At 39.5% G+C, this 27102-nt stretch overlaps 1 protein-coding gene across 1 annotated transcript in view; it reads left to right on the forward strand.

Moving 5' to 3' along the window:
- The window catches only part of LOC310922701 (connector enhancer of kinase suppressor of ras 2-like), a gene marked incomplete at both ends in the record, with an annotated part of 168642 nt that overhangs the window by 82248 nt on the left and 59292 nt on the right, over window positions 1-27102 (forward strand). The window contains 6 exons of the mRNA XM_083883433.1: window positions 3079-3281; window positions 4523-4610; window positions 11091-11132; window positions 13597-13716; window positions 22717-22776; window positions 26450-26518. Coding sequence (XP_083739559.1) covers window positions 3079-3281; window positions 4523-4610; window positions 11091-11132; window positions 13597-13716; window positions 22717-22776; window positions 26450-26518 — 582 coding nt within the window. The remainder of the gene's footprint in view (window positions 1-3078; window positions 3282-4522; window positions 4611-11090; window positions 11133-13596; window positions 13717-22716; window positions 22777-26449; window positions 26519-27102) is intronic.

Raw genomic sequence — 27102 nt, forward strand, 5'->3', positions numbered from 1 at the left:
TGCCTACAGGAATTAGAGATCTGGATATTGGCAGTGCCATCCACAACGCTCCTCACCTGCTCAGTCGTTGCCAGAAACTACAATTCTTTGTTTCCAAACGTGTCCATTGAATTACAATTGATGCAGTTTAAATTTGTGGGGTGCCCACTTCCTGGCTCTTTTCTCCTCTGGAACAGTCTCCTCCATTCCCCATCCCTTTGGTTGCTGACTCTGGAAGCCCAAAAGAAGCCACAACTTCCTTCAGTCTTTTTCTCATATGCTGCCACAGTGGAGGTTGGTGACATCAGAGCATCAGGATGCAGGGATACTCTCGAGGTTTATTTGTAAGCACATTTTTCCCATTTGGTAGTTGATTACAGTTGTTTGATTTAAAAATTAAAACGTTGGATTTAATCATGCTTAAATCTAGAACAATCCAATGTCTCTGTCTCCTGCAAAGGCATTGATTTACTGTCATTTTCATAATAGTTTTATCTTTTCCCCTTTATTGTGCCCCTCTCAGTCTCAGGTAAACCACTAGCTTGCATCAGCACTCTGACTGTGCTGAAAAATTTCCTTTCATCTTCTGATTATCTTTATGGATACATTTTATCTACATTCTGCTGTATTTTAAATTTTGTATTGATGCTAATTGAGGTTGTCATTGGCGTGTAAGCAATAAACTTCAAGATAAAGCAAAGAACTTGTTCACTAGGTGGATTTCTTCACACACATTTCCTGCTCAGTCCTCTGTGTTTTCCAGTGACTGGAGAAGATCTCTCTGGCTGATTACACTTGCTGGGATCTAAAATACTCTCTGGCATTTATAGATTCAGTGATCAAACCATGTCCTTTCCTGCTTAACTCCTCTTAGAAGCAAAGTGACATGTTTCCAGAGATTTTATGCAATAACAAGTTACTGGGAGAGGAGTTTTTTCTGCCTGTTTCCACGGGAATAAGCAACCAGGAGGATCTAGTTTATCATCCTTGTAATGTGTTGCTGAGTGTGCAGAATGAAACCTGTTCTGAGGGGAAACCAGGCCCTGCCCAGCTGGTTGAGAGCTGGAAAAGGCATCCCAGTGCATCCATTTAGTCATCATCTTGGCAGGAGTGGAAGTCAAGAGGAAAACAGAGCAGGGGAGGGAATTCCTTCAGCACTTCAATAAAAGATTAGATGTAATTTTAAACAGATGACACACTAATATCACATACACCTTGCTCTTTAAAGTTTTCCAAAGTTTAAGTTTAAATTATTTTTTTTCCAAAAGAGAATGACACTGTTGCTAACTGTGCTGCATTTGTTCTGGGAAAAAAAAAGGGAAAAAAAGTTGGAGAGAGGTTTTTTTGTCATCTGTAGCAATTTGGTCTTGAGCTGGATGGTCTGGCCCCCGCCACGATGTTTTAGCTGCGATACAGGCCTAACAATGAAATTAATTTTCTCCCTGGTATTTAAATCTAATTCTTTGCAGTCAGCTAAGGTAGCAAAATGTTTCATTTCTCCTAGATTTCCCTGCAAGCTGGAGGCAAGGCCTTGGTTTATTTCTCAGAGTGAACTTTGACAGGGAGAATGGCTGGCAGGGAAGGCACTGTCCCCAGTGCCAGCTGTCAGAGGTCCAAAACACTTCACCGAGCGTTTGTTTGGGTTTTGTGTGCTTTCCATACAACCCCAGTTTATCCTCTTGTTATTGGTCAGTATATTTCCCTTTTCTGGAGTTGAAAATTATTATTTCTAGTATGAATATTCATGCTAGCATCTGTCAAGAAGTGTATTCTTTTCATTTTTTATCCTCTGCTTTGAGGAAGAAGTTTAGGCAAAAATATCAATGTGTGATATTCGTGATCAGTTGTCCTCTAATATAAGCACAGTTGAAATTAACAGTGGGCAATCAATTCAGACTGAGAGTTGGTTTTGTTTAAATGCTCATTCAATTCTTTCATGTTCTACATCCTGTGGGGGCTGCAAGAAATCTGGGTTCAGTTCAGTGTGTTTGAGACTTTCTGTGTGAATTTGAATTACTTAATGATTTTGAACTATCTCTGTGCTTGCTATCTGGGTCTAAGTGGGGAATAGGCCTGGTGATAAAAGGACAGAGACATGGATGAAGGAATGTGGATAAAGGGAAAAGGGACTTGTGTTTGAAAACCTTCAGTTAGATTCCACGCTTCTCCTGCCATCAGAGCTAGAACAATAGACAAAAATCCACTCAGAATTCTTAAATATGAAACCTGGTCACTGTCTGGAGTCTCTGAGCCATGACCAGCTGTTCCTACACATTCTCTGCTCAGACTCTTCCCTCTTCTCAGCCAGGGGAGCAGGAGCCTTTGGTGTGACCTGGTTTGATGCTCCCCTGTCCCAGTCCACGTGGGACAGCTGCTCTCCAGCAGCAGCAGCAGGGCTCAGGAGAGGCTGCTCCTGTGAAAGCCTCTCAGCAAAGCCATGTCCCACTTCATTCCTAATTCACAGGGCAGGGGAAGGGGCTGTTCTGCCCAGGTGGAGGAATTCCAGGTGCTGGGATCTGGTGCAGTGGGACTGCTGCAGACTGAGGTGACAGACACCTGTGGGTCACAGCAGGGAGGGGACACTGCATCCCTCATCTGCCCTTCCTGAGGATGGGACAGGTCCTGAGACTGACTCAGCACGGGGGATCCTGTCACTGCCAGGGACACAGAAGATCTACACACCCACTGTCAGGTTGAAATGAGGAAAGAAGGGGACAGTTTATTATGATTTGGGGTTTAAATAGGATTTGGAATTTGGTCAAGGATTGGTAGATGAGAGGAACACCCCTCTGACCCCAGTGGTCAATTCAGAAGTCCATCACAGAGAAATGTGAAAACAATCTACATTGTTTTGAGAAACTCTAGAAGAAATACATAAGCAATCATCAGAAGGCTAAAGATCAGAGGGACAGGATCCTTTTTGCCTTTCCCTCAGGGATGTGGCTGAGCCCACGTGAGTTTTGTTGGGCTGTGAGTCCAACCCAAACATCCCTGTTTCATCTCAACCTACAACCACCCCTTCAGCCAAAGCAGTCCAGGACATTTTGTTTGGTTCATGTAGCTGACTACGCACTCTACCAATCTTCTTCTTTCCCTCAGAATTATGGCCTGGAGACTGAAAACCTGAGAACTCTGTCCCACAAGCTGAACGCCTCAGCCAAAAACCTTCAGAACTTTATCACGGGTAGGAGGAGGAGTGGCCACTACGATGGCAGGGCCTCCAGACGACTGCCAAATGATTTTCTTACCTCTGTAGTTGACCTGATTGGTGCTGCCAAGAACTTACTCGCCTGGCTGGACAGGTAATTAACTGTTCCTCAATCCCTTGTGCATGAGAATACAGGAGTTCTGTATTTGTTCTGTCTTTCTTTGCCTCTTGTGCTCTTTTGTTCTAACATTAAAATGGCAGGTCTGGAATTGTAGCTCCAAATTTTTAGAAATTCGTGTGATATTGGAAGTGAAATTTAGTACCTTCTCTGTCAGGAGAGTGTTAAAATTGTCTCTAGATACCTTTTGAGATTCTTTCAGTTGGAATTTGTGTGGAATGAATATTTCTATGCTATTCTCACTGCTGCAATGGGTAACAGCGTCAGAAATTTCAGCATGAAGGGACAGGAAGGAAAGTTTGTGGAGTCTGAGCTGTCTTTTAGCCATCAAAAAGCTGAAATTGAGCAAATCAGTTAAGAATGTTCAAAATAAATGATAGTACTTACTTAGTCTGAAAATTAAGTGTTCTTATTTATCAGGAGCAGGTTAGATGTGTTAGGTAGAGTTGTGATGGTTAATGCTTAACAACTAGCCACTGGTGTTTTACATTTATGAAGTGAGAATTTGATTAAAAGTATCTCTGTTGCAAGACAGAAACATAAAACAGCATTTTTCTTGTTTGGAAAAACCAAACATTGGCTTGTTTTTTCTTTGTAGTTATAGCAGTGGATAGCTTTATCTAGAATCTGAATGCTCTGGAATGTATAAATGGCACCTTAGAAATCACAGTGAGAGTGAATCACCCTCCTTTACAGGATTTGTATAATCCTGGTGACATCTTCCTAACCTAATGCCAGCAGTCATATTCTCTCAGGCTATGACCTTGTCAGTTCTTATAAATTCAAGTGGGGTCAGATTCAGCCAGAATTTGGAAAGCCTGAAGAGAATCTGGGTGTGCAGGAAGCTGTGACTAAGTAAGCATTACTGTGCTCTCTGAATTAAGGTGCCTATTGCTGCTGAGGAGTGATGTCATACCACAAATGCCATCTTTTTAATAAGCAGTACAAAGAAAATATGGGCTGCTTATGGTTATTTGGAAGCTCCCATTTCTACTCTCCATAAGAACAAGAACTCTTGATGTTCTGGCCAAAATCCAGTTTACATCCTGCCTGCATTTTTTTTTGTTCCAAAGGTGTTCATTACAAAGGTTGTTGCTGGAGATTAAAATGATTTGGCATTTCTGTGCTGTAGAACTGATCCCTGAATTACAAACATCTGCTTGTAGTGTAAACTGTGGTCCCTAATGCTGCATAAACCTGTCCCTTCCCTGCCCCAGGTCTCCGTTTGTCAGTGTGACAGAATATTCACTGCTGAAAAACAACATTGTTCAACTGTGCCTGGAACTAACAACCATTGTTCAACAGGTAGGAGTGGCTCTCTGCTCTGGGTCCTGTCACATCACTGCTCAAAAACTGCAATAGTAAAATTATCTACGACTTTACCATTGCCAGAAATGTTGTTACAGCATTACCTCTCTCTTCTTTCCATACTCTTATTTTTTGGGAGGCACAGGAAGTTTTTTGGACTTTGGGGATCCTCCTGGATAGATTGAAGGATGGTGTGGAGTTTAAAATAATAGACTTTGCTCTTCAGTGGACAATTTCGTGTCAGGTGATTTACCACCATGCAGGTGTTAAACAGAAGAATAAAGCCACAGTGGGAAACAGCTTAACTACAGCTATCAGGTTATTCCAGATTAAAATATGAATGATCCAAAATGTTTTGTGGACAAGTCCTTAAAATACGTACAAATACATCCAGAACCTGCTTTGTGGCTTCTTCACTGAGAGAAGAGCCAGTAACATGGAGGTTTTATAGGGATGAACACAAAATACTCATAACATCAAAACAACTACAGAACAGATAATGGTAGCAGTGTTATCATCACTGACACTGATTAGTTAATTGTAATGTGATACAGTCCTCCAGAACATAAAAATAATCTATCTGGTTTTAATTCTATATAACATATGGAATCATAGGATATCCTGGGATGGAAGGGACCCACCAGAATCATCAAGTCCAACTCCTGGCCCTGGACAGACATCCCAAAAATCCCACCCTGTGCCTGAGACCATTGTCCAAACACTCCTTGAAGTCAGGCTTGGAGCTGTGACCCCTACAGTAATATAATATAATAATATAATATAATAATATAGCAATATAATAATATTAATATAATAATATATTAATAATATAATAGTCTCTGGCAGTGGCAGCCCCTGAAGTAACATAAGGGGTGACACACAGGTACCAAAAGACTGAGGATAAATTAGTTTTACAAATACTTACAATGAGCCACTCCCCTTGTGAGCGGATAAAATATTGATGAGACAGAAGAGTGTCACTGGAATATGTGGAGAGGTCAGAGAATAGGCTTGGAAAGAAAAAAAGGAGAAAGATGAAAGGGTTGAAGGAGGAAAGCAAGAAGAAATCTTGGCCTAACCTCCAGTTTTGCAGGGACTTTAGGCTGGGACTGTCTCCAAGGCAGAGGACTCCCCTGCCTGCCTCTGTCCTGTGCTGCCGCAGATTTCCATGCACCCTCCCAGCAGACCAATCACAGAACTCAGTTTCAAACACTTTTTGGAGCAGTAGTGGAGTAGTAGTTCTGAAAACTCCTTTTTCCCCTCCACTTCAATTTTATTTCAGTCCTTGGAGCAAAAGAACTAAGGCTAATAAATATGTCATTGTATTTTACACTATTATCCTTAATTCATAATATTCAGCTTTATTCCTCCTGGAAATCTTGTCCTTTATGCATTTTTGCAGCAGAAAACAGAGACCCTTTTTCTCTTTTTTTAGCTTAGAAATTCCTATGTCGGCATTTAATTATTTATGTGTCTTTATTAAGCTTTCTCTTACAAGGTGCTTATAGCACTAGGCTATTTTTGATTTATAGACTAAGCAAAATTAACTTCTCTACAGTATAAAAAGTCCAGATTCTGATTCTGTCCTTCAGCTGATGCTGCACTTTGTTTGTGTGAGTTTGATTTTTCCCTGTGGTCCAGGTGAAAACAGAGTAATTTTGAATTGCTGCCTCCACTTCTGTCGTTCACGTCCCAGCTTTTGGCAGATGAAATTCTGTTCTCCTCTGCCAGCAATAGTTTGGTTCTTTTATTTTTTCCAGTTCTTCAATTCCAGTCCCAGAGCTGTCTTCCTTTTGACAACTTAAAACTAATCTTTTAGCATAAACTCCAAATCATTCCAAAATGAAAAACCTTTAGTTAGTTCTTCAGGTTGTAAATCAAATTTTGTCGTTCCTTTATCTTATTGTCAGATTTGGCTTTTTTGATGGTTGTCTATTAAGATCTTTTTATGTTATATTAGGCTTAGCACCATAAAGAGCAGACAAAACCAAATCAGTCATAGAGAGACAGCTTTGCTGTCACTAAATCTGAGGGAAATTGACCTTAATGTGTGAAAGCAGAAATGTCTCACCTAAACCAGAACTGCAGGCTCAGCTGTAGGCTGGAATGTGAATTGAAAGGCATAACTAATAGAAACCTCGGTCTCAGATCCTTTCAGATACTCCCTTGTTTTATGAATTAGATACATTTTAAATACCTCGTTCAGCCAGCGTGACAGCAGCAGTCAAGGGTACAGGTTTGGCACATTAAGTAGGAATGTCTTTGACATTTTGTGCAAATTGAACACGTTTTGTGTGCACAACTTGCAGCTGCCACTCCAGGCGAATTTTCTTAACAGGGGACACTACCCTGTAACCTTAGTTTAATATAGAAAGTGCTTATGAATCTTCATGCCCGGATATCCTGTGTGATCTGAGTGACATAACCTTAGAGCAAAATTATTTTCATGTCTTATTATTATTTACATACCATGCAAATGCTATGATGAATAGTCACTTATTTAACTTTAAACAACATCTGCTCATGCTGGTTAAAAGAAAACATCATTCTCTAATTTTAGAGTTTTACAGCTGTCCATTTCTGGTTGGAAATGTACTTTGTTCTACTCAGTTTTTTTTAACCCTTTTGATCACCTTCACTAAACTACTGCAAAAGGATTATGTCATGCACAGAGTTGCAGAAACATCCTGATTTTGAGGTGCAATGTCTCATCAAAATGTGTCTATAATAATATGCAAAAAAGCACATTAGAGCAGGGTATTGGGATGTTTGAGCTCTCTGCTGACTTCAGTCTGAGCTACAGCTCAGTTTCAAGGTGCACTCACTCTCCTGCCTGCTCTGAAGTGGAATCCACCAGAGTAACTGAACTAAATTTAGGTTGGGTCATGCTTTAGCACCAAGGCTGCCCTGAGGGAAAGACAACTGGAGGAAATGGGGAAGAATAGGTTTGGATTTTTGTTCAGAAAATGCAGCCATTAGTTAATTTTTCATTGGATAGGAAGAGTTCCCCAGTCCTAGTGGCAGCTGGGATTCTCATTTTCCCTCATTATGTCAAAGATGTTTAAATCTGAGGTAGATGCTTTTGATACTCTCATTGACCTGCAAGAACAAACTTTGAACAAAAAGTGTCTGTGTCTTACCAAAGGATGTCGGCACAACTCGCAACTCAGCTTTTTCCAACAAAAGCCAAACAAAATTTTGCTTGTTCTCCACTTTATTACTGTCTAATTAATCTCACTGAGATAAATTCAGACACCTTATAATGGATTTTTGCCCTATTTTTAGCCAAATACTGTGTTTAAGATGAAGCATAGCTTTTCTGGTTTGTTGTTGTGGTTTTTTGGTTGTTTTTTTGTTTGTTTGTTTGTTTTTGTTTTTGTTTTTGTTTAAGCCATCTAGTTTGCACTGCAATTGATAGGAATTGTTGTTTCTTATTAACTGTTGTACCTGGTGTAAATTTTCAATTACCCTCCCCTGAGAAGGTGGCTGGACCAGATAACCTCCAGAGGCCCCTGAATTATCCTGTGATTCAGCAGCTGTCATGCAAAACCTGGGTGTTATTTTCAGTTTGAACTTTGCAGACTTCAGCTCCCAGCCCCATTCCGCCCCCCCCCCCCCCCCCGCCCTTCCATCTTACTTTGCTTGCATTTGCTAAAGAACATTTCATCAAACATCTGTTCACTCTTTTCTAAAAATACACTCTGATCAAGTCTCTACCTTCAGACCAAGTAAAATTAAATTTGGTCAGTTCTGTGCATTTGCCATTGTATATTTGCCTAATTCCAGAGTGATCTCTTTCTTTTTAATGTCTGAATTTCAGAAACATTTCATTTTATGCATGCCAGAAATGTATTTTGAAGTATCACTTTGACATATCCACCAGCCAAATACTTCTGTAGAACTTTCCTGTGGTTTTGTGGTGGGAAATGCTCCTTTGCAGGGTTTTAGTTTCTTCAGTAATTGACTTAATAGTTTGACTTAGCTCATGCTGTTCTCTAGAGCTAAGTTAATGAACTAAATATTTTACCTTTTCTCATGTATTAGTTAACTGTCCTCAAGAACTTGCCATAAAACATTCTTTATGGTATCTGCAAATTTTTTGTGATACTTGCATTTTTTCCTTCTTTCGGAATTAGAAATTACAATTTTGACTGGAGCATGAGTGAGCACAAGTCCCACTGACCTTTTCTCTTTATGAATATGCAGAGGAGCAGCTTCACTTTATCAGAGACAAAGGTGTGCTGCACCTTTCAATTTTTGATGTTCAGAACAGTGCAGTCCTTGCCCGGTTTGTGGTCACACAGTCACTCCTGCTGTGACTGGTTTTGTAATTCTTGGGGTTTATCCTTTTACAGAGGGGAAATAGAACACAGTTGCTAATTTAAAGGTTATTTTAAACTTTAAGAACAAATATTTTTATCATGTCATCTTGCTGCTGGGAAATGTAGAAAGAATGTGACTGTAACTATTATTTATTTTCTAAGAAAAATAGATCAACATCTTATAAGTGGTCGTCCTGAAAGATTATTTTTTTAATGAGATCCCCAGCGCATTGCCACGTATCAGAGAAAAATAAATCAGAAGAATATCGTGACCTACATATCTTAATATTTTAGTATAACACTTGAAAGTGCTTTTAACCTCTCAGTTAAACTAGTCTGATGTATTTTTTAGAAAAGTCAATATGCATCTATTTTGGAAGGAATCCCAAAGCCATTAACATTTTTCATGCTAATGTAATCTTGAATGTGCAACATAAGTACAGCTAACATTAATTCTGCTCTACAAAACAGTAAAATTTCAGTTTTACTATACATAAGACTCCTACTCTTTGACCTGAAGTAATTAAGTTTGTTCAGAGGGAGGTTCACACTGCATTTCTAGCATAGAAATTAAAGGAATAATTTAGACAGGAACATTAGCTCTGAAGCCCTGCTGTGATCATTTTGTTCTCTTGGTACGTGGAGGGTTAAAAGGAGATGGTGGATGAGCTGTTTGAAGTGTGCAAAACTTGTAGGAAAAACTGCCTTGGGCATTGCCAGCCAAACTGACTAATTGAATTCTTTTTTGTGCTCTAGAAAATAACAGTATGAATACAGAGGAAACATCAAAGGGATACTTGACCATGAAATGCTAATATAAATTCTTCTGTGTTGCTTGGTGCTCCCAATCTTCTGATTTTGACTTTCTTATTCTGTAGCAATATTCTTTAAACTGTAGTCACTTAGAAATTAATTTCTCCACGGGAGCATCAATCCTCCAAAATAAATATTGGCCTTCAGAGCTGAGGGAGGGGCAGTTCCTTGGGCTGAGGGTTTGGAGCCGCTGCCTCAGAGGGGCTCAGGGAAAAAATCCCCTAAGGGACACCCAAGGGATAAAGTTTGGGAGCTGGATGGGAACAGCCAAGGGTTTGGGCTGCTGGAAAAGGGGAGCAGAGAACTCCAGAGGGTTTCCCAGCCCAAACTGAGTGTTCAGAGTATGAGGGGAATGAGGGGGTTGGAATTGTTTCGAGGGAGATCTGAAGCAATTAACTCCTATTGCTAATATATGAAGAGCCAGTAAAAAGAGGAAACATTGAAAGCTACAGGGAATCTTGAGCTGCTTGAAGGGATATCACAGAATATTCTGAGTTGGAAGGGACCCACATAAGTCCAAATCTTAAGGCCATACAGGGATAAAACCCTCAGCCTTGGCGTTGCCATTACCAGGCTCTGACCAACTGAGGGAATCTTAAGTTACCTGAATGGACCACCAGGAATTCTCAGCAAGGTAAATTTTACCTGAAAGCTCATTCAAGGAAAAAATATTAAATGAACAAGACACTTTTTTAAATTATCCCATATCCTGCTCAGTAGAAAACCTTTTCCAGTGTGGAAAAGCACCTGGAGAAGGATTCAAGGATTTCTCCACCTAAAAAGGGGAGAAGGAGCCTGGCTGGGGCTGAGAGGGAACCAAGACTTGGGGGTACTCTATTCTAATCCCACTCTGCTTGAAAGAGATATTTTCTGTATTTCCCTTTTTATTTTATGTTTTAGCAGAATATAACCTAAGATTTGGAATGGCAGGAGGAGGTGAGGCAGAGCTGCAGGGGATGGTTCAAACCCTTTTCCATGGCTGTGTCCCAATTTCCAGGGGGTCACACTGGGGGAGCTTTCAAACATTAATAAGTAATAGAGGCAGGAGAACCCTTTTAGCAATTTGTACGGTTTGTTTCATGAAAGAAAAACAATATTTTAATCCCTGTAATAGCACTAAAGCAAAAAGCAAGGTAGGGATAACACTGAAATTATGGAGTGTAAGATTGATTATTCTTAAAATGGTAGCTAAAGTGGGAAAATGACTGCTCTGAAAGTAGCAAATCTTAAGGCTCATCAGGAACATGTGAGAGATTGTTAACAGCACAAACCCTTCTTTCATTTCTCAATAGGAAATTTAATATGATATTAATTTAATAGGCTTTGTTCTGTTTTACCGCAGGATTGTACGGTGTATGAAACAGAAAATAAAATTCTTCATGTGGTAAGTAATTCTGCTTTGGTATTCTCTTTTTTCACCCCACACACAGAAAATTTTTTCCAAAAAATAAGGCTGTTATAGAAAAATAAAAATTTCTGATTAATTATATCAGTTGCTAAAAATTAAAGTTCCCCACAGTAATGCTCTGTGTTATAACTACAGTTACTTAGAAATACAAAATTATTGTTTTATTGTGCAGGTTTAGAAGCTGCACAATATTCTGTATAGTTAATATTCCTACCAGGGTGGCTGGTCAGATCCACAGACCTGTATCACTGGTTGTCAGACTGAGCATTTTGTCCCTTCAGAACTCAAAAAAATCTGATGACAAAGCGGAGCAGAAGAATCTTATTCAAGATTATTGATTAGATATTGGCCTTTAAGTTCAAATACTTTATATTTTCTTGGTACCAGCACAGAAAACCTGTACTGACACTGAGATAGAGTTAAAGCCTCTGGTGAAAGGGAACTCTAAAAGGATTTACAAGTTCAGATAAGCTTTTGACAAGCTCTGCCCAACTGCCTGACTCTTTTTTTTCTTCTTTATTTTAAAGCCTTTTGCACATTCTCTGCTTCCAGCGGGGATTAAAATCTGTCATAAAACATTGATGTGCTGTTAAATTTAGAAAGCGTGCAGTGACTTTCAGAGAAAAAAAAAAAAAGAGCTTACTATTGCAAACCTGGGTATGAATAGAACTTTTAAAAGCACCTGATATCTTTAGGGATTTGGGGTGTGTACACACACACACATATATTTTATATATATACATACATATATATATATATTTTTTTATTATTATTTTTTTTTTACACCTTTTACCCCACAGTTCTAACTGTGGCAGGGACACCTTCCATAGACCAGGATAATTTGATTGAAACTTCTTCATTGTTTATTTTATTAAAAAAAAAATATTTTTCATGAGGCAACTCGAAGGTTGAAGCATTACAGTAGAAAGTGTTGCTCTCTCTGGGATTTAGTCTGCATCTAATCTGGGCAAGTGCTCTCAAATTTTGAGGCATAGAGAGGTTTTCAGTAGGAAATTATGGTAATATCTTGACATACCAGTGATTCAAAAGCTGGATAATGAATGTACTCACAGGGGCACTCACTACACTGGAGATTTTTTTGAGTTTCTCCATCTGTGCCGGGAGAAAATGAGACCCGAATTCTGCTCAGGGGTTCTGGCCCTGAGCTGAAACTGCTTGAAATATTGGTGGAAACGGTGACCTTTAGCTGCAGTCACACACACCTCAGTGGGATGCTTTGCCTCTTGCAGCTGACACAAAATCCAGATGCCACAGCCAGGGCTCCCGAGCTGTCCTTGGATTTCCAGATGAGTAACTGCACAGTGAATGGAAATACAACCTATAAATTTAGGCAGTTAACTTATTCATCGTGACAACTTTATTTGTTTAACTTCTGTGGATAGTGTCAAATGAGATATTAGAAAGCCTCATGCTTCTGCAAACGCCTGAAAGGAAACTTCCCTGAAGGGATTTCACTGGAATTTGCTATAATTAGGAAAAATGAGAGTACAGTCCCCAAAGCAAAATAGATGCACACAGCAGCACAGCCTCGACCGGAAACCCATCCTGAAATTCTGTTAAATGAATTCTTTAACATTAGGTTCAGACATTTTCAGGCATAGACTTTTTGAAGGAGTGTGCTTTAAGCAACAGACAGAAATTTGGGAATAAATCTTCCCACATGAATGTCGTCTGAGGGTTCAGCTCAGCTCCTCTCTGACCTACAAACTTTGCTTTGACAGATGGGTTTAATTTGTCAGACCCACTGCTGCTGTCCATGCAATGGGGCTCCTGCTTTGAAGGTGTTTCTGTGGATTTGCATTAAGATTTTGAGGTCTTTAGCTGGAAGGCAGGATAACAAAATCATTGCATAGTTGTAGTGATGTAGAATATCAGTTAAAGGATGTGTTCAAAGATGCATAAGAATTTTACTTCAGGAAATGGGTTAACTAAGGCACTTCTCTGCCAGGGTAATTTTTAACAAAGGAAATTTTCCAAGTTGAAGAGCAGAATTCACCTAATTATCACAGTTGGTAGGGATGATGTCATTGTTTGGTAGACAAAATAGGTTATTCAGTTGCATAAGACATTTATTTTTACTTATTTCGTTCCACTTCCATTGTATTGATAATCATAAGGATAAAGTTCATTGGGTTTGTTCTTTTGTTTTTAAAGTGCACATGGTTGGAGTAGAGAAGATAGTTTAGAGATACAGATATTCTTCTACAGCAGAATTGTTCATAGATACACATTTTCTTGACATTCATGGATATTTTCTGTTCCCTTAATCACTTGCTCTTGACTTTCATACACCTGTAGTTTTTACAGTGCTAAGAATTACAACTATCTGTTTATTCTTGGTTAGTATTAGAATAAGGACTTCTCCACTTGTAGTTTTAGTTTGAAAAGAGGGATTCCACTGACTTGTTTTTCTTTGCAGTGTAAAACCCTGTCTGGGATTTGTGACCACATCATTTCTCTCTCATCTGACTCTCTGGTGTCCCAGTCAGCACATCTCGAGGTCGTTCACCTCACCAGCATCATGCCCAGTGAGGGGCTGGTAAGTAGCAAAACAGTTTCAAGTTTAACTCTTAGAATACCCAGCACAAGCCTCAGTTCTTTGGGGTGATTTGATTTTTGAGCTTATCAAAAATCAAAATGTATTTTCAATGTGTTTCCATGCAATGTCCTAATTTTTTTTTTTTTTTAAGGTGAATCAGATTTCTGACATTTATCTAAACAAATGGATTGTTTTGGGTTTTTAAAAATTAAAACCTGTTTTGCCATGGGCTTCACCTGTAACTGTATGAGTAGTTAAATCTATGATCCTTTGATAGCCAGACTGCAGTTTTTGGAATGTACTGAAGTAATCCCCAAATGCAAACACATACAAATAAAGTTAACTAATGTCATTAATGTGCTTTCAAAACGATTAGGGGAAGGTCTGTGTCTTAGACTTGCATAAATATAGTTATATGCCTCCCTAATGATCAGTTCAAATAAAACTTTCAGAAGTACCATCCCAGGAACAAAATAAATCTCTTTTATTTGTAAATTGTTGCTCACTGAGCAGCCTGGTTGGATGGCTCTGGATATCCCAGCTGCTCTGCATTAATGATGGGTCACAGCAGTGAAATGTTCTGCAGAGACAGTTGCAGAATTATTTGGCTACAGCCTTTAAATATTAATGTACTGACACCTTTTTTTGGACCATGGATTTTTGTGACATTTTAGTGGATGGTGGGTGAAGACTTCTGTCTCCCCTCTGTAGTCCCTTGCTTTGCAACCATTTGACATTGGTAGGCTGTAGGAACAAAAGGATTGTGCTTGGGAACTCAAGATCCCAATAAAAGCTGGAGTAGAAGGTGGAACTGCAGGCACTGGGATCTTCTCACTCACACTCCTCAAGAGCCAGGCTGCTTTTCCCAGCACAATCTCCTAGACTGCCTCCAGCTGCCTTCTCAGAACACTTTTTTAATTTTTATTTTCTTCCTACAAGAAGAGTAATTCAGGAATGTTGCTTCTGGGTTGAAGGAAGCAGTTGTAGGAGGAACAAAAGGGGGAAGTGGGGAGTGAAATTGGCAGCCATGAGGCTTGTCCATAGAAAATCCCAAAACTGACATACCAAAATCCTCTTGAGTGCCACTCTACACCTTGTGACATGTTTCCTGTTTGTAATTCAGCGTGATTTACAGATTTTAAATTTCTGTTAGTTGAGACACTTTGTATTATTCCAACATCTTCCTCTTTGTTCTGACATTGAATAGCGACGAGCATCATATGCAAATCCTGTCAGAGTTACAAGGGCATAATTACTCTGAGGTATGCCTATTAATCTGAGAATGACATATTTTAATGAAGTGAGGGGGTGTTGTGAGACTGCACAAGTTTACTTTATTCTTAGGCTGATTTAGTCAACAAAGAACATTACCACAGCACAAACCACATTTAATTTTAATTCCGTGGCGTCGCAGATGCTCAGCCCAGTGTGTAATCCTGAGCACAGATACAATTTCCTTGCTGTGCTGCTGCATCCTTATGGCCAAACATGTTCCCTTTATGGCCCAGTTTTCCCTCCAGGTCTGATTTCTGGGTTAGAGCAGGGTACCCAGGAAATACAGGTCAGTACATTTGCATGAGATACGCTGTGAATGTCCCAGTGCTTTTGACTTGCATTAGGATTACTACACCCTGCAGGCCAGCACTCTGCATGGCTTTCCTTTATGCACAGAAATGGGATGTATTTCGGCTGGTCTAATTAGGGTAAAGTTCGTTATCAGTGCTGCAGAAAAGCTGAACACAGAGATGCATTTTCCTCAGAGATGATGGAGCACAATAAGCAGGGCTTGGTGTGGCTGATGCTTCCCATGTAGTGATGGCTCTGGATCCAGGACAGGGGGTAGACTGGTGGAGGGCAGGAGGGGAATCTACCCCAAAACTAGCATTTTCTGTGTGGAACTGAGATTTCCTGGTGTGGAGGCTGAGGCAGGTGTCTGTCAGGAGCTCCTGGCAGGAACTGCTGATAAAGTTTTGGAGTGATGGATTTCAGCTCTGGAGTGACCACGGTGAGAGCTGTTGGCTGAGATGTTGGGCCCTTTTGTGTGGTTCACATTCCCCTTTTTCCCTGGTAGAACCTGAGGCAGCCAGGACCTGTTCTGGAATGCTCCTGTCTGGATGGACTCGGGCTGGAGGAACCCCTGTGTGGTTCTCCATCTACAATGTGCCCATGAGTTAAGAGCCAACAAAAGAGCAGGGACTGGGCACTGCTGACAGAGGACATGAGACAAATACTGCAATCAAAATTGCCTGGCAATTTCTCCTTTTTCTCCCCCCCTTTTTTTTTTCCCCTTAGATGAAGTGAAATCACAGTGAATGAGTGAGTTTTCTGTGCCTAATTGTGAAGGCGCTCTAACGTGTTAGGTTGGAAAGTTCCTTGTAATCAATTTTGCTGACACTGTGTTCTGTTTAGAAGAAAATATGAAAAAGGACTATAAATGGGAATAAAAGAAAAACCATGTGAAAAGGAAAAGAAAACATTAATCAGAATCAAATATAGAACAGAGTAATGAATTACAAATGGGTTTCTCATGATTGTATAGCAGATTTTTTTCCACAGGATATCTGCTCCATTCAAGAGAAAAATGAGCACTATTCAGTGAATGGAAAGTATTCAGAGTTCCATTTTTATCCTTATCATTCAGTGTAGGGGTTGAGGCCTGATTTACCACACTTCAGCTAAGCTCTGCACTCCCTGGAGTTACTAATTTCATCGTGAGTTGTTTTATTTATTTTTTATATGGCCTTACTGAGTGCTTCACAGACACTAATTAATTCATCCTCACAACACACTTGTGAAAAGGATACTGTAATTTTAGTTTTAGAGGTAGGAAGTTAATGCACAGCAGTTGGTGTCAAAATCACCAAAAATGTGGTTTTCAAGAGCAGCTTACTGTACAATTTTTCAGAACATTTGTTACCTTTATAGCATAAATTTAACACACAGGCTCTCTTGGGTTTAAGTGTAGCTCTGATTTTCAGTGCTACTGAAAACAGGGTTCATCCAGGGTTGGCACCTAAAAAACAAACACAGTTATTTGCCTTTGGGGCAAAGTGTGTTGTAAATCACTCAGACTTATGAAAGAATTCAGTTATCTGGAATGATACTCAGCTGACTAAATTATGAGTCTTCCCAAATTTTAAAAACTCCACTTGCAAAATTTTTATTACATGCCTTCTAATTTCTTCCCCAAATGACCCAAGGAATCCTATTGACATTGCATAAGCTCACACATAAACGGAATTAATTTCCAGGTCCAAATCCACACAGTTGCTGCACGGAGTCAGAGCTCCTGCAGGGCAGTGTCTGTGTGTTTAATTGTGTAAATAAATTCTGGATCATAAGGCATTTTCACAAAGGGACTCCAAGTCTTTGGAATGCACATCTTGAGTTCTAGCAGTTTCTAACTTTCCATCTGTGTTTTATGAGCTTTATAGTCACCCTATTTATTTTTTTTTCCTGTCTAAAATACCTTCTTTTGCATTCAGCTTTATTAAAACATGGTTTTATCTCCAGCCTTCCCAGGACACTCTCTGTGCTGTGGTTTCCTGGCAGTTTGCTGGACAAAGGAATTTGTATTGGGAACACACGGTTTGGGTTCCGTTCCAAGTCCTGGGGACTCTGTTTGCATCCTGATCTCTGCAGGCATTTGCTGGTCTCCAGAAATACATTGGGCTTTTTCCTCTCTTTTTCCATTCCCTCCCCAGCTTCACTGGTCAAACTGGTTCCTCCTTTTCCCTATTCTCTGATTTTTCAGTGGCAAATACTGAAAAACCCTCCATGTATGTTCTATTTCATTTTGAAGTAACTTTAAGGATTGTAAACCACTTTTTCTCCTGAACTGTAGTACTGGGTATGGTAATACCATTAATATCTGAAGTGCACAGCATAATCAGGATGAACAAGATGTCTGGAAGGCAAAGGTTTGTTTCAAGCAATCAATTTGACAAACTTTAAATAAATTCTTGCACTAAAAAAGTATTAAATTGTGAGAATCACCATTAGCTCTGGCCAAACATGCACACATATATTTTTAGGAAATCAAATAGAATAAAATAACTTCGTGATTTAAGAAAATTGCCTCCCCACTTTAAATTTTTTTGGCTTGATGGATCCACAATAAGCCCTTGAGCCAAGAGTTTGGGCTGCTGTTGGCAGCTCCTGAGCTTGCTGCTAAATCCTTGGGGATGAAGGTTGATGAAAGGCTGGGAGAACCTTGCTATGATTTACCTCCTTCTATGCCCAGAGCCAGCTTTGAAGCAGTTTTGCTGCCACGAAAACAGGCAGCATTTTATTGGAGATGTTGGATATAGAGATACAGAATGGGATCGTAGAATGGTTTTTGATGTTCAGGGCTTTGGTTTTTTCCCCCCCTCCTGCTCAAGGATGACTGGGGACTGTCCATAGTGAGAGATTATTACAGCCAGTATTATTTCAGAAGAAACCTTTTTTTTTTTAATCTTCTGAACTTGATGTCCAGCTCATCCATCCAGAGATACTTCTGTGTAACATGCAGCTTTAATCTTATTTGATGAGATTAATCATTCCTCTTAAGCAGGAGATTCTACACAGGGAGGCATTTAGGGTTTTATTGTTTGGGTATCTTCTGATGTCTGTGGAATGTTTTCTTCTTTCCTTCTGGAATAAAGGAGGACTTTTATCCCTCTTCCTTTCACTTTTTTTAATTCTTTTTCTCTCTGTTGTCTGACATTCCCCCTGCTGATAGAAACAGTGTAATCTGACACACTTTAATTAAGATGTACACTGCTAATATCCAGAGTCTTCTTAATTTTTCTTCAGAGGGAACTTTTCCTGTTTCATTCTAAGAACTTAAGGAAAGCAAAGATTGTGGGCATAAATTTTTTTATGAAACCAGCTGTGTAATGTTGGAGAAACAAAAAAGCTGAACAAACAGCCAAGCTGTCAGATGAAGAGAATCTCCCTTGTGAAGGATTATTATCATCTATCCAGTGCCCCAGCACCTTTTCAAATAGTGCTTCTCTTTCTGTGGCATTTGTAATTTAAGGTGATGGAAGGCAATCTTTCCCATTTTCACAAGAAAGAAGTTTCAAGGAGGGCAAGAGGAAAAGGTAGAACGTGAAGGAAGCTTTTTTTGTGGGAATATGCCTGGCCTAAAACTGTCAGGCTGTTCATCTAATCATTTAGAATTATTTTTAAAGGCTTACAGAAACTTGACAAATTTCCATCATGCTTGACATATGAAGGTTCTCATAGCCTAAAAGACAAAACAAAACCAAATCTGCTTATAAAGAAGAATAAAATAAGTTAAGTATTTTGAACAGTCGAAGTTGTCTTGCAGGAAGGAAAGTAGAGGTGTTTAGATTTGGAAAAATGACTGCAACATGTAAGGCAGAAAAAAAATTGAGGGGGACTTTTTAATGGTCTGAAATTTAAACAAAAAACTCTGTCACCTCCTCAAAGCACTAGCATGGCATTTGTTTAAATGCATCTGTGTAACTTTGACAGTTGAAATAAGATTAAAGAGACATTTTTTATGGGGCAAAAGATCGAGGGGTGTAGGAGTCCCCTGGTCATTTGTGGCTTTACAAATCTGTATCTTTGCTCTCACTGCTTCCCTGCGCAGGAATAATTGTTGACACTTAAAAACACACTGCTGTCATTATATCCTGGTTAATTAACCAGATGATTCTGCAAGAAAATTTTCAAGGAAATTCCCCTGACAACTGGATATGCTGCTTTCTGGGGAAAAGTCTCTTCAAAATGGGATTTTAAATGGCTGATGCCTTCCCACATGTTTTCAAAGGTCAGATTTTAATTAAAAACCTTTAATTCACTTTGTCTCTTGGGGACAGTGGCAGAGTTACTCAGAAACAACCAGCCTTCTTGATTTGATGGCTGAGAAACATTTCCTTGTTCTCTAACATAGGTCAGTGTCATTCTTCAGAGTTTATGTCTGACACATTGGTTATTAAAGAGCAACTATTTGTTTCTAAATGTTGGCCAGTCTGAGCCATCTTCACAGGCTGAGAATCCTTGACTCTTGCCTTATCTCGAGATAATGGGTACAGCTTGTTATTCTTTTCTCTGAGATCATTGTTGACATTCAAGAATAAACCAGAGAGACTAAAACCCCACTCTTGAAAACAAGGGGAAAAAAAAAAAAAAAAAAAAAAAAAAAAAAAGAAAAAAAAAAAAAAAAAAAAAAAAAGTAATAATTTTGAAAAAGGGCTCCAGTGCTGTTTTGCTTCTAAGGGCAGGAAACAGAGCAGTAAGGGAACCAGAAGACCAGAAGGAAGATTGAGAACTGAGTCACTGGGATGGACAGAGCAGAGTAAGTTCTGATAGGGAAGGACACGGTAGGAAAAGCCTGGTAGGACAGAAATGGACGTTCCTGAGTTTGCAGAGCAGAAGGAAGTGGAGAAAGAGCTGGGGGGAGAGGGCAGCAATGGTAACTGGAAGGAAAGAGGTAGGAGAACCCTGCCAAGCAGGACCCACTGTGCACATGTCAGATGTAGGTGCCACTCCAGAAGGGTCTCTGCCACTTTGGCCAAATCTGTGAATGCACCTGCTCACTCTTAGATGACCAAACAGCTCTCTGGATATCACTGCCTGAGCTGAACCACATGAAGTAAAAAAGAAATCAATATAAGAACTTTTTTTTTTTTTTTTTTTTTTTTTTTTTTTTTTGCATAAAATAATGTTTCCAGCTTTTCAGGTAAGAGATATGTCAAGGGGATGCTCTGCTCCTGTAATGGTCAACAAGAAACAAGCTCATTATTTTCTTTTGGGAAAACAAGGATGAAAGCTCTCTGTAGGATATTTTGAAGGCTATGAGTCATTCACTGAAATTGTTTATTTTTTTAATATATTCTTCAATTTTAATAACTAGGATGAAAGAGCAGATAGCAAAATGTAGGGTAATTCTGTGTGATTAGTCAGGTTTTATGTCTCTCTGATGGCATCTGTTAAGAGATAGAATTATAATTTGATTTTTTCCAAAAATATACAGAGATTAACAAGAGTCTAAGAACTTTAGGAAGAAATAAGTGGTAGAATTTAGTGAAAAGTTTATCACTCTGTCCTCTTGAGGCCTTAAAGATTTTAATCTGTTGGGTTTTCTGAGCAGGGAATGAATCTCGTCAAAGCAAGTGGGATGTTAGGACTGTGATATTAAATTTGATATAAAAGCGTGGCTGGAAATGTGTTCCTGAAGTTCACCAAGTGCTAAAACAGCAGGAATGTTGTGTAATGTTCTTGTGAAAAGTTCACTGTGGAAATTCAGCGTAACTCACACTAGATGGGCAAAATTTCTGCTCCAGATTTTTAATGGAGATTCACCATCCCATTGTCCATGGGAACCTTCAGTTTTCCAGGATCCAGTGCTCCTGTTTGTTTCTTTGAGTTGGCAAGGAGAACTTTGTCTCTTTAGCTGCTGAAGGGAGACAACAGAGACAACAGAACAGCAAACACTGATAAAATTAAACAGCTCTAAAGAAGGAAATTCTGAAAGGTTCACCAGCAGCTTCCTTCTTCCAACTAATCCCATTTTATGAAGATGATTTCAAGAATGGCAAGACTTAATTTGTGTCTTTGGTTTTTACAAACAAAGTAGTTTATAAAACAGACTAATTTAAGAGAACAAGTGAGATGGGGAGTAAAATCTAAAGCAGAGTTTCCTACGCAAAGGAGTTAAGTGACCAGCCAGCAATCAGGTTTGGACAATTTTTATTTTTAAGATTTCAATAAATTTAAAACTTGCTGAAATGGAATTAGTTTACATTAAGGAAGAAATCACATATTGTCATGAAAAATCCAAACAGACCCAGCTAGAGGAGGTTACTCAGGGCCTCGTTCAGCCACAATTTGATCATCTCCAAGTCAGATACCACAGCTTTGCCAGCCTGATCCAGTGTTTTATTTTCCTGATGGCAAAACTGAAAAATAATTCCTTGCCAGAGTTCCAGTTTGTCTCCTGCTTTTCATCCTCCCACTGTCAGGAAGAGTTTGGCTCCATCCCTTCTTAACCTTCCAGTTTAGGTACTTGTGGAGAACAATGTCACCTTAACTTCACAGGACATTTAAGTTTTGTGTTTTTCTCGAGGGGTTGGGAGGGGGTGGTTGTGTGCTCCACCTTACCTGAAGATCTCCATCAGCATTCAGGAATCTGGAAATTGCTTTCCCTGAACAAAATGTTCTCAGTTATTGCTGGGGGCTCTAAACTTTGGGGCCGACAGCACAAGGTGATGCAGAACTATTGGAAGAATAATAAACCAGCAGCGCAATGTACCAATTAGATTAATTAGATTTCAAAATGTGATGGATAACCGTGCTGTGTGCAGAGATGGGGAGCTCTGACCTGGCTCCTGAGAGGGAAACACACGAGCCACTGAGCCTCCCTGACATTTGGGGCTCTGAGTGTGTTCAGCTCCACAGATCTCTGCTCTGGTTGTCTCTCTCCATCTTGTCAGTCCCTCCTTGAAGCAGAATTCTTGATGGACTAATTACAAAGCTCCAGTTAGTTCACTAAACTCATTTCCCCCCATAAATTAGCAATATGAGCACTGGCTCCTGTCTTTTCTGAATTAGGCTCTGGCTTAGTTTTTGCTGAATGAGGAACTCTCTGAAAATGGGGCATTTAAGTTTAAAAACTACTCCTGATCATGCTTTCAATTTCAATACTTCTTTTATGTCATTTGTAATAAAAAAAGGTCATGTTGAATATTTCAAATACCGAATGGGCACAAGTTTTTTGCTGATGCTCAGTGTTGAACTCTGTTCACAAACTTTAGAACAACAAAAAAAGCATTAAGTAAGGAAACTCTGCTGTTTATAGTGGTCTTGATAGAGATTTTTTAAACTTAGATTTGCAAATGTTATTTGACCACAAATGTTATTTTGTTCCTTCCAATGTGTTCAAATGTTATGGTCCTTAGACCAAATCTATTATTTTAATTATCATGCAAATGTCCTGTATTTGTTTCCTGCAAATATTGATTTCCCTTTTTGCTCTTTTTTTTCCAGGGAATGTATATCAAATCAACATATGATGGACTACATGTAATCACAGGAACAACAGAAAATGTAAGATTCTTTATTTTAAAATACTTTAATCATTCTTACAATTATTTTCTGTGTATCTGCAGTGCATTTTTTAATATGTAAGCTTGCTTTGAACCAAGACACTTTTTATTATCTTTTTTCCTTTTTTATGTATGTGTATCATATTACTTTTGTAAAGACTTAGAACTCTTGAAAATAGACATAGAAAAGCAGCTGTGTTGAAATTATTAATAACTAACACTATAATAAAGGAAATTCTCAAACCTCTGCCCTCAGTGATTCCTCAACATCCTGATTTCTAATAACATTCACCCATTTTCTCTCTGCCACGAGTGGTTTCCTTTATATTCAGTACATGATATTTTATGTTTTCTGTCATTTGTAGTAAATATACAGAAAAGATCAATTATGATTTCCATTGTAGCCCCAGAGGAATTAAAAAAAAAAAAAACTGAACCAAAATCACAGAGAGCTTTGCAGCTCAAAGATCTGTGTGAGACATCCCAGGGACACTAAAGAGTGTGACAGGAGGAGCAGCAGAGTTTCTGAACATCCTCCTTGTTCCTTACATGCAGTTTGTAATTACAAATTTGAAAACATTGAATTGACTTCAACTGCTGCCATCTAATTACTGTGACAGACTTTATAACACAACCCTTCTGGTTTTCATCTTGTCTTTTTGGTCCCACTGCTCCCATTCAGGCTGGGTCTGCCCAGAGCTCAGAGCTGGGCAAGTGGCAAGTTGAGATTTCATACAGCTGATACTGAAATTATGGATTGCTGACACCCAAGGAACATAAAATGATCTCTGTGAGATGTAAATCCTGGCTGGCAAGTGCCAGTGCTCTGCTGGCCCATATGGGTGAGCTCCATGTGGGAAATTTTAATTGATTTAGATGCATTGAGTAGTATTTATTTGGGTTTTGTCAATGCAAACCCATGGAAAGCCAGATGATTTGTATGTCACAATTTGGGAAGACAATTCTAATGCAAATCAAAGTTGAAGTTTGTTTGTTTATATTGTCACCATTGGCAGCGTTTAGAAGTCTAAAAATAACTATATGTGTGTCTTGGGTCCTGAAAATTATGACTGATCCATCTTGATTATGTTGGAGAGATTATGTTCATAGATTGAATTACTCATGCTGTAATTAATCCACTTTTTTACTGTAATTCTAATTAATTTCAGAAATATAATGCAGTTTGTAGGGGAAATATTGATATATTTACAATTGAAATTCACAGGAAGGGTTACTAAATTGCTATCCACTAGAATTTTAATTTTTTTATTTTGACTATCAAAACTTTTTGCTATGACACCACCAGAAGAAGTTGCTTTTTTGATTTTGCTAAAAGTGTAATCACACGTGCAGATAAACCAGCTTCAAAGACCTTTAACTTCTGGCGTTTCAGCAAATTGATTTTTCATTCCTTTTGAAGGCATAATTGACCTCAGAGCCAGTGTTTAATTAGCTCAGCCTCATCCAAGTCAGGAAAGCAGCTAAAAAGAGAAAGAGCCAGGCCTTCGTTTTCCCCAATAACATCAGCTGAAGTTAAACATTATGAATGGTCGTGTTTACTGCAGTTTCCTGCTTACCTCTCGTGCCCCATTCAAAGCCAAAGAGTTTGTTACAGTCACATGAATTCCAGGAACATTTCTGCTCCATGTTTGCTCCTGGGCTGCCAAAATTCCGCAAAGGAGAATTCCTGTGAAAAGGAAAAAGTGGCTCTGGAGCCAGGTGGTTCTTCACAGCATCCACATGAAGTGTGGGGGTAAAATCCTGATTTTTTGTGGTGCAGAAGGACTCAGGGGCAGGAGGGGAGGTCTGACCGCTCTGCCCAGGGTTTAGCTCTGGAGTGCCCAAAGCCCTGTTAGAGATCAGGCAGGTGAGGGGCTGGGATGAGGCTGGTGTTGGGCAGAGAAAGGCTGGGAATGGAAAAACAGCAGTGGGCAAAAAAGGTCAAAGCTGTGCTTGGGATAACCCAATCCCACTGGGAATCACCAGTGACCAGCAGTGGCTGTTTGCCTTTTTGGCTGACTGGGCAATAAATTACTAAAAATTATATACAAAAATTAGTAAATGCCATTTCCTGCTCTTAGACCAAGGCAGCAGGGGCTGACCCTGGGGAGCCACTTGGCCCCTCAGAGATGAGTCTCTCTGGCATTTAACTCAGAAATAATTGCAGCCATTTCCTTGTCCGTGGCAATTTGGGTCTTTCTTGTACATTGCCTCCTCTTCTCTTTGTTCCTTTTATTTGTTTACCTCGTGTTTTCAATCCCCATTCACAAAAGGAAGGAGTGGGATTTGGGGTTGAAGACAGTGCAGCTGAGCAGCTCTTGCCTGCAGTGAGGTCATGACCATGAACTTCTACACATCACTTTCAGTTCAGATAAATCCTTTCTTCCTTTGCATTTGACACGTGGCTCGTGTGTTTATTGTGTTTAACAATTCATGTTTTAGGCTGGCTCCAGGAGATATCCAGGAACTCAGCTACATTTCGGTAGCAGCTGTTTCTCTGTGCAGCTCTTCAGCAGGATTAGAGCCAGGCCACTCCACTGCCTGCAAGTGGCTCCTTTTGTGCTTTTCCTGGGAGTCTGTTTGCTTGGCAGGGAACTTGAACTGTTTCTGGAGGATTCTTTTGCTTTGAAAGTTTCAGCACTGTTTGAGAAGGGACAGTCAGTCCCCTCCTCTCTCTGACCCTCTGTTTCATGAGTTGAGTAAACTTCCCACCTTGTCTAAGTCTCCTGGCTGAACAGCCAGCTTCCACTGGGATTTATTTTCCAAGGTGATGTCTCAGCTCTTTAATTCTTCATGGTTTTCTCCTGAGTGCCGGGTTGGTGTGCTGTGTGTCAGTAGAACACTCTCCTAAGCCAGTGCACAGTACAAAGAATTTGCCTTGAATTCTCAGCTGTCTAATCCTGAATGTCTCTGATTTCTCTCACAGATTTAAGATTTCATCAAAGCATCTAAAAATTATTTGTAAAATAGTAGCTGGCCATGTTTGAGTGGCTCCTCAATGGGTTTTAATCCATTTAAGTGTGCTCAGAAAAAGCTATATTTAGGACAAGGGAGCTTTTCAGCTCCAAGATCACTAAATTATGTGAATAGTGTACGTACATAAAATCTCCTGAAGAACAAGTCCCTTGCATCCATTTGCAAATTATCACATTCTGTGTTCAAATGGTTCATTTAGAGTGCTGAATCTGTCTGTCTTAGAGGTGCTGGAGCTGTGGTTGAAGGTGTAAATGCCCTGTGTGTGTAGAGCATCTTCTGTTCCCCTCAGCAGTAACACTGCTCTGTAGAGGACTGAGCCCTGATTTCTGTCCCACACGTGGCTGCTCCAGCCCTGTCACAGAGTGTGTTGCAACAGATTTAATTCCATGTGATGTGAATTCACCCAGAGGATTCCCAACGAGGTTGTGAATGCTCAGCTAAACCAAATGGAGCAGCTAAACTGGCCAAAAATGGCAGTTGGAATTCTAGATTGGAAAGGCAAATAGAATTCTAGATTACTTCATCAAATTTTATCCGAAAAAAAATTGTTCCTTGTGAATATGACCAGTTATCATTATTTGACAGCAATAAGACTTCTTTAGCACAGCTTCCTTGCCTCCTTTAGCATTCATTGTTGTAATTCCTGCCCTTTCCCTCCACCTCCTCCTTAAAGTAAAATTTTTCTCTCTTGTCCTCAGTCTCCTGCTGACCAGTGTAAGAAAATCCATGCTGGTGATGAGGTGATCCAGGTCAACCACCAAACTGTGGTAAGTATTTTGGAAATTCTGTGCTGCAGCCTTTGCCTGTTCCCAGTGGGAAAAAGTACTAATTCATTCTTTGCCCAACTATATTATTATTGTTGTTATTTATGTCTTTTTAAACATCGTATTCACTGCTTATTCTTAATAAGAAAAGGCCTAAATTGAGTCCATAACCAGCCCAGAAGGATTAAGCCAAATTTACATTTTGCACAGCTGCTGTTCAACATCATACTCTTCTTATATAAGGAGATCCAAGAATATTTCCTTGAAGTTCTTAGACTTCTCATTATGCACTTGCCAGCTGGTTTAACTTCTCCTCTTGAACAGAATTTTGCATTCTGTTTAATGCAGGATCCAGATTAATAATGCAGAAGTGCTGTAACAGCCGTGGATTCTGAATCTGTTGGGGGGAAGATATAAAAATGATTAAAGGGTTGATAGAAATCTGCCAGGTTTGGGGTTTGGGCATTCTCAGGTGAAGATTTATTTTTAAGATACCCAAATGCATGTGGATGCTGAACCTCAGTATTGCAGTATGTAATTTAAATGTAATTTAAATAACTCCAGCGTTGCTGGAGCTATAGGTGAAA

Source organism: Zosterops lateralis (assembly GCF_965231275.1).
Source record: "Zosterops lateralis genome assembly, chromosome: Z".
In the NCBI taxonomy this organism is placed as follows: domain Eukaryota; kingdom Metazoa; phylum Chordata; class Aves; order Passeriformes; family Zosteropidae; genus Zosterops; species Zosterops lateralis.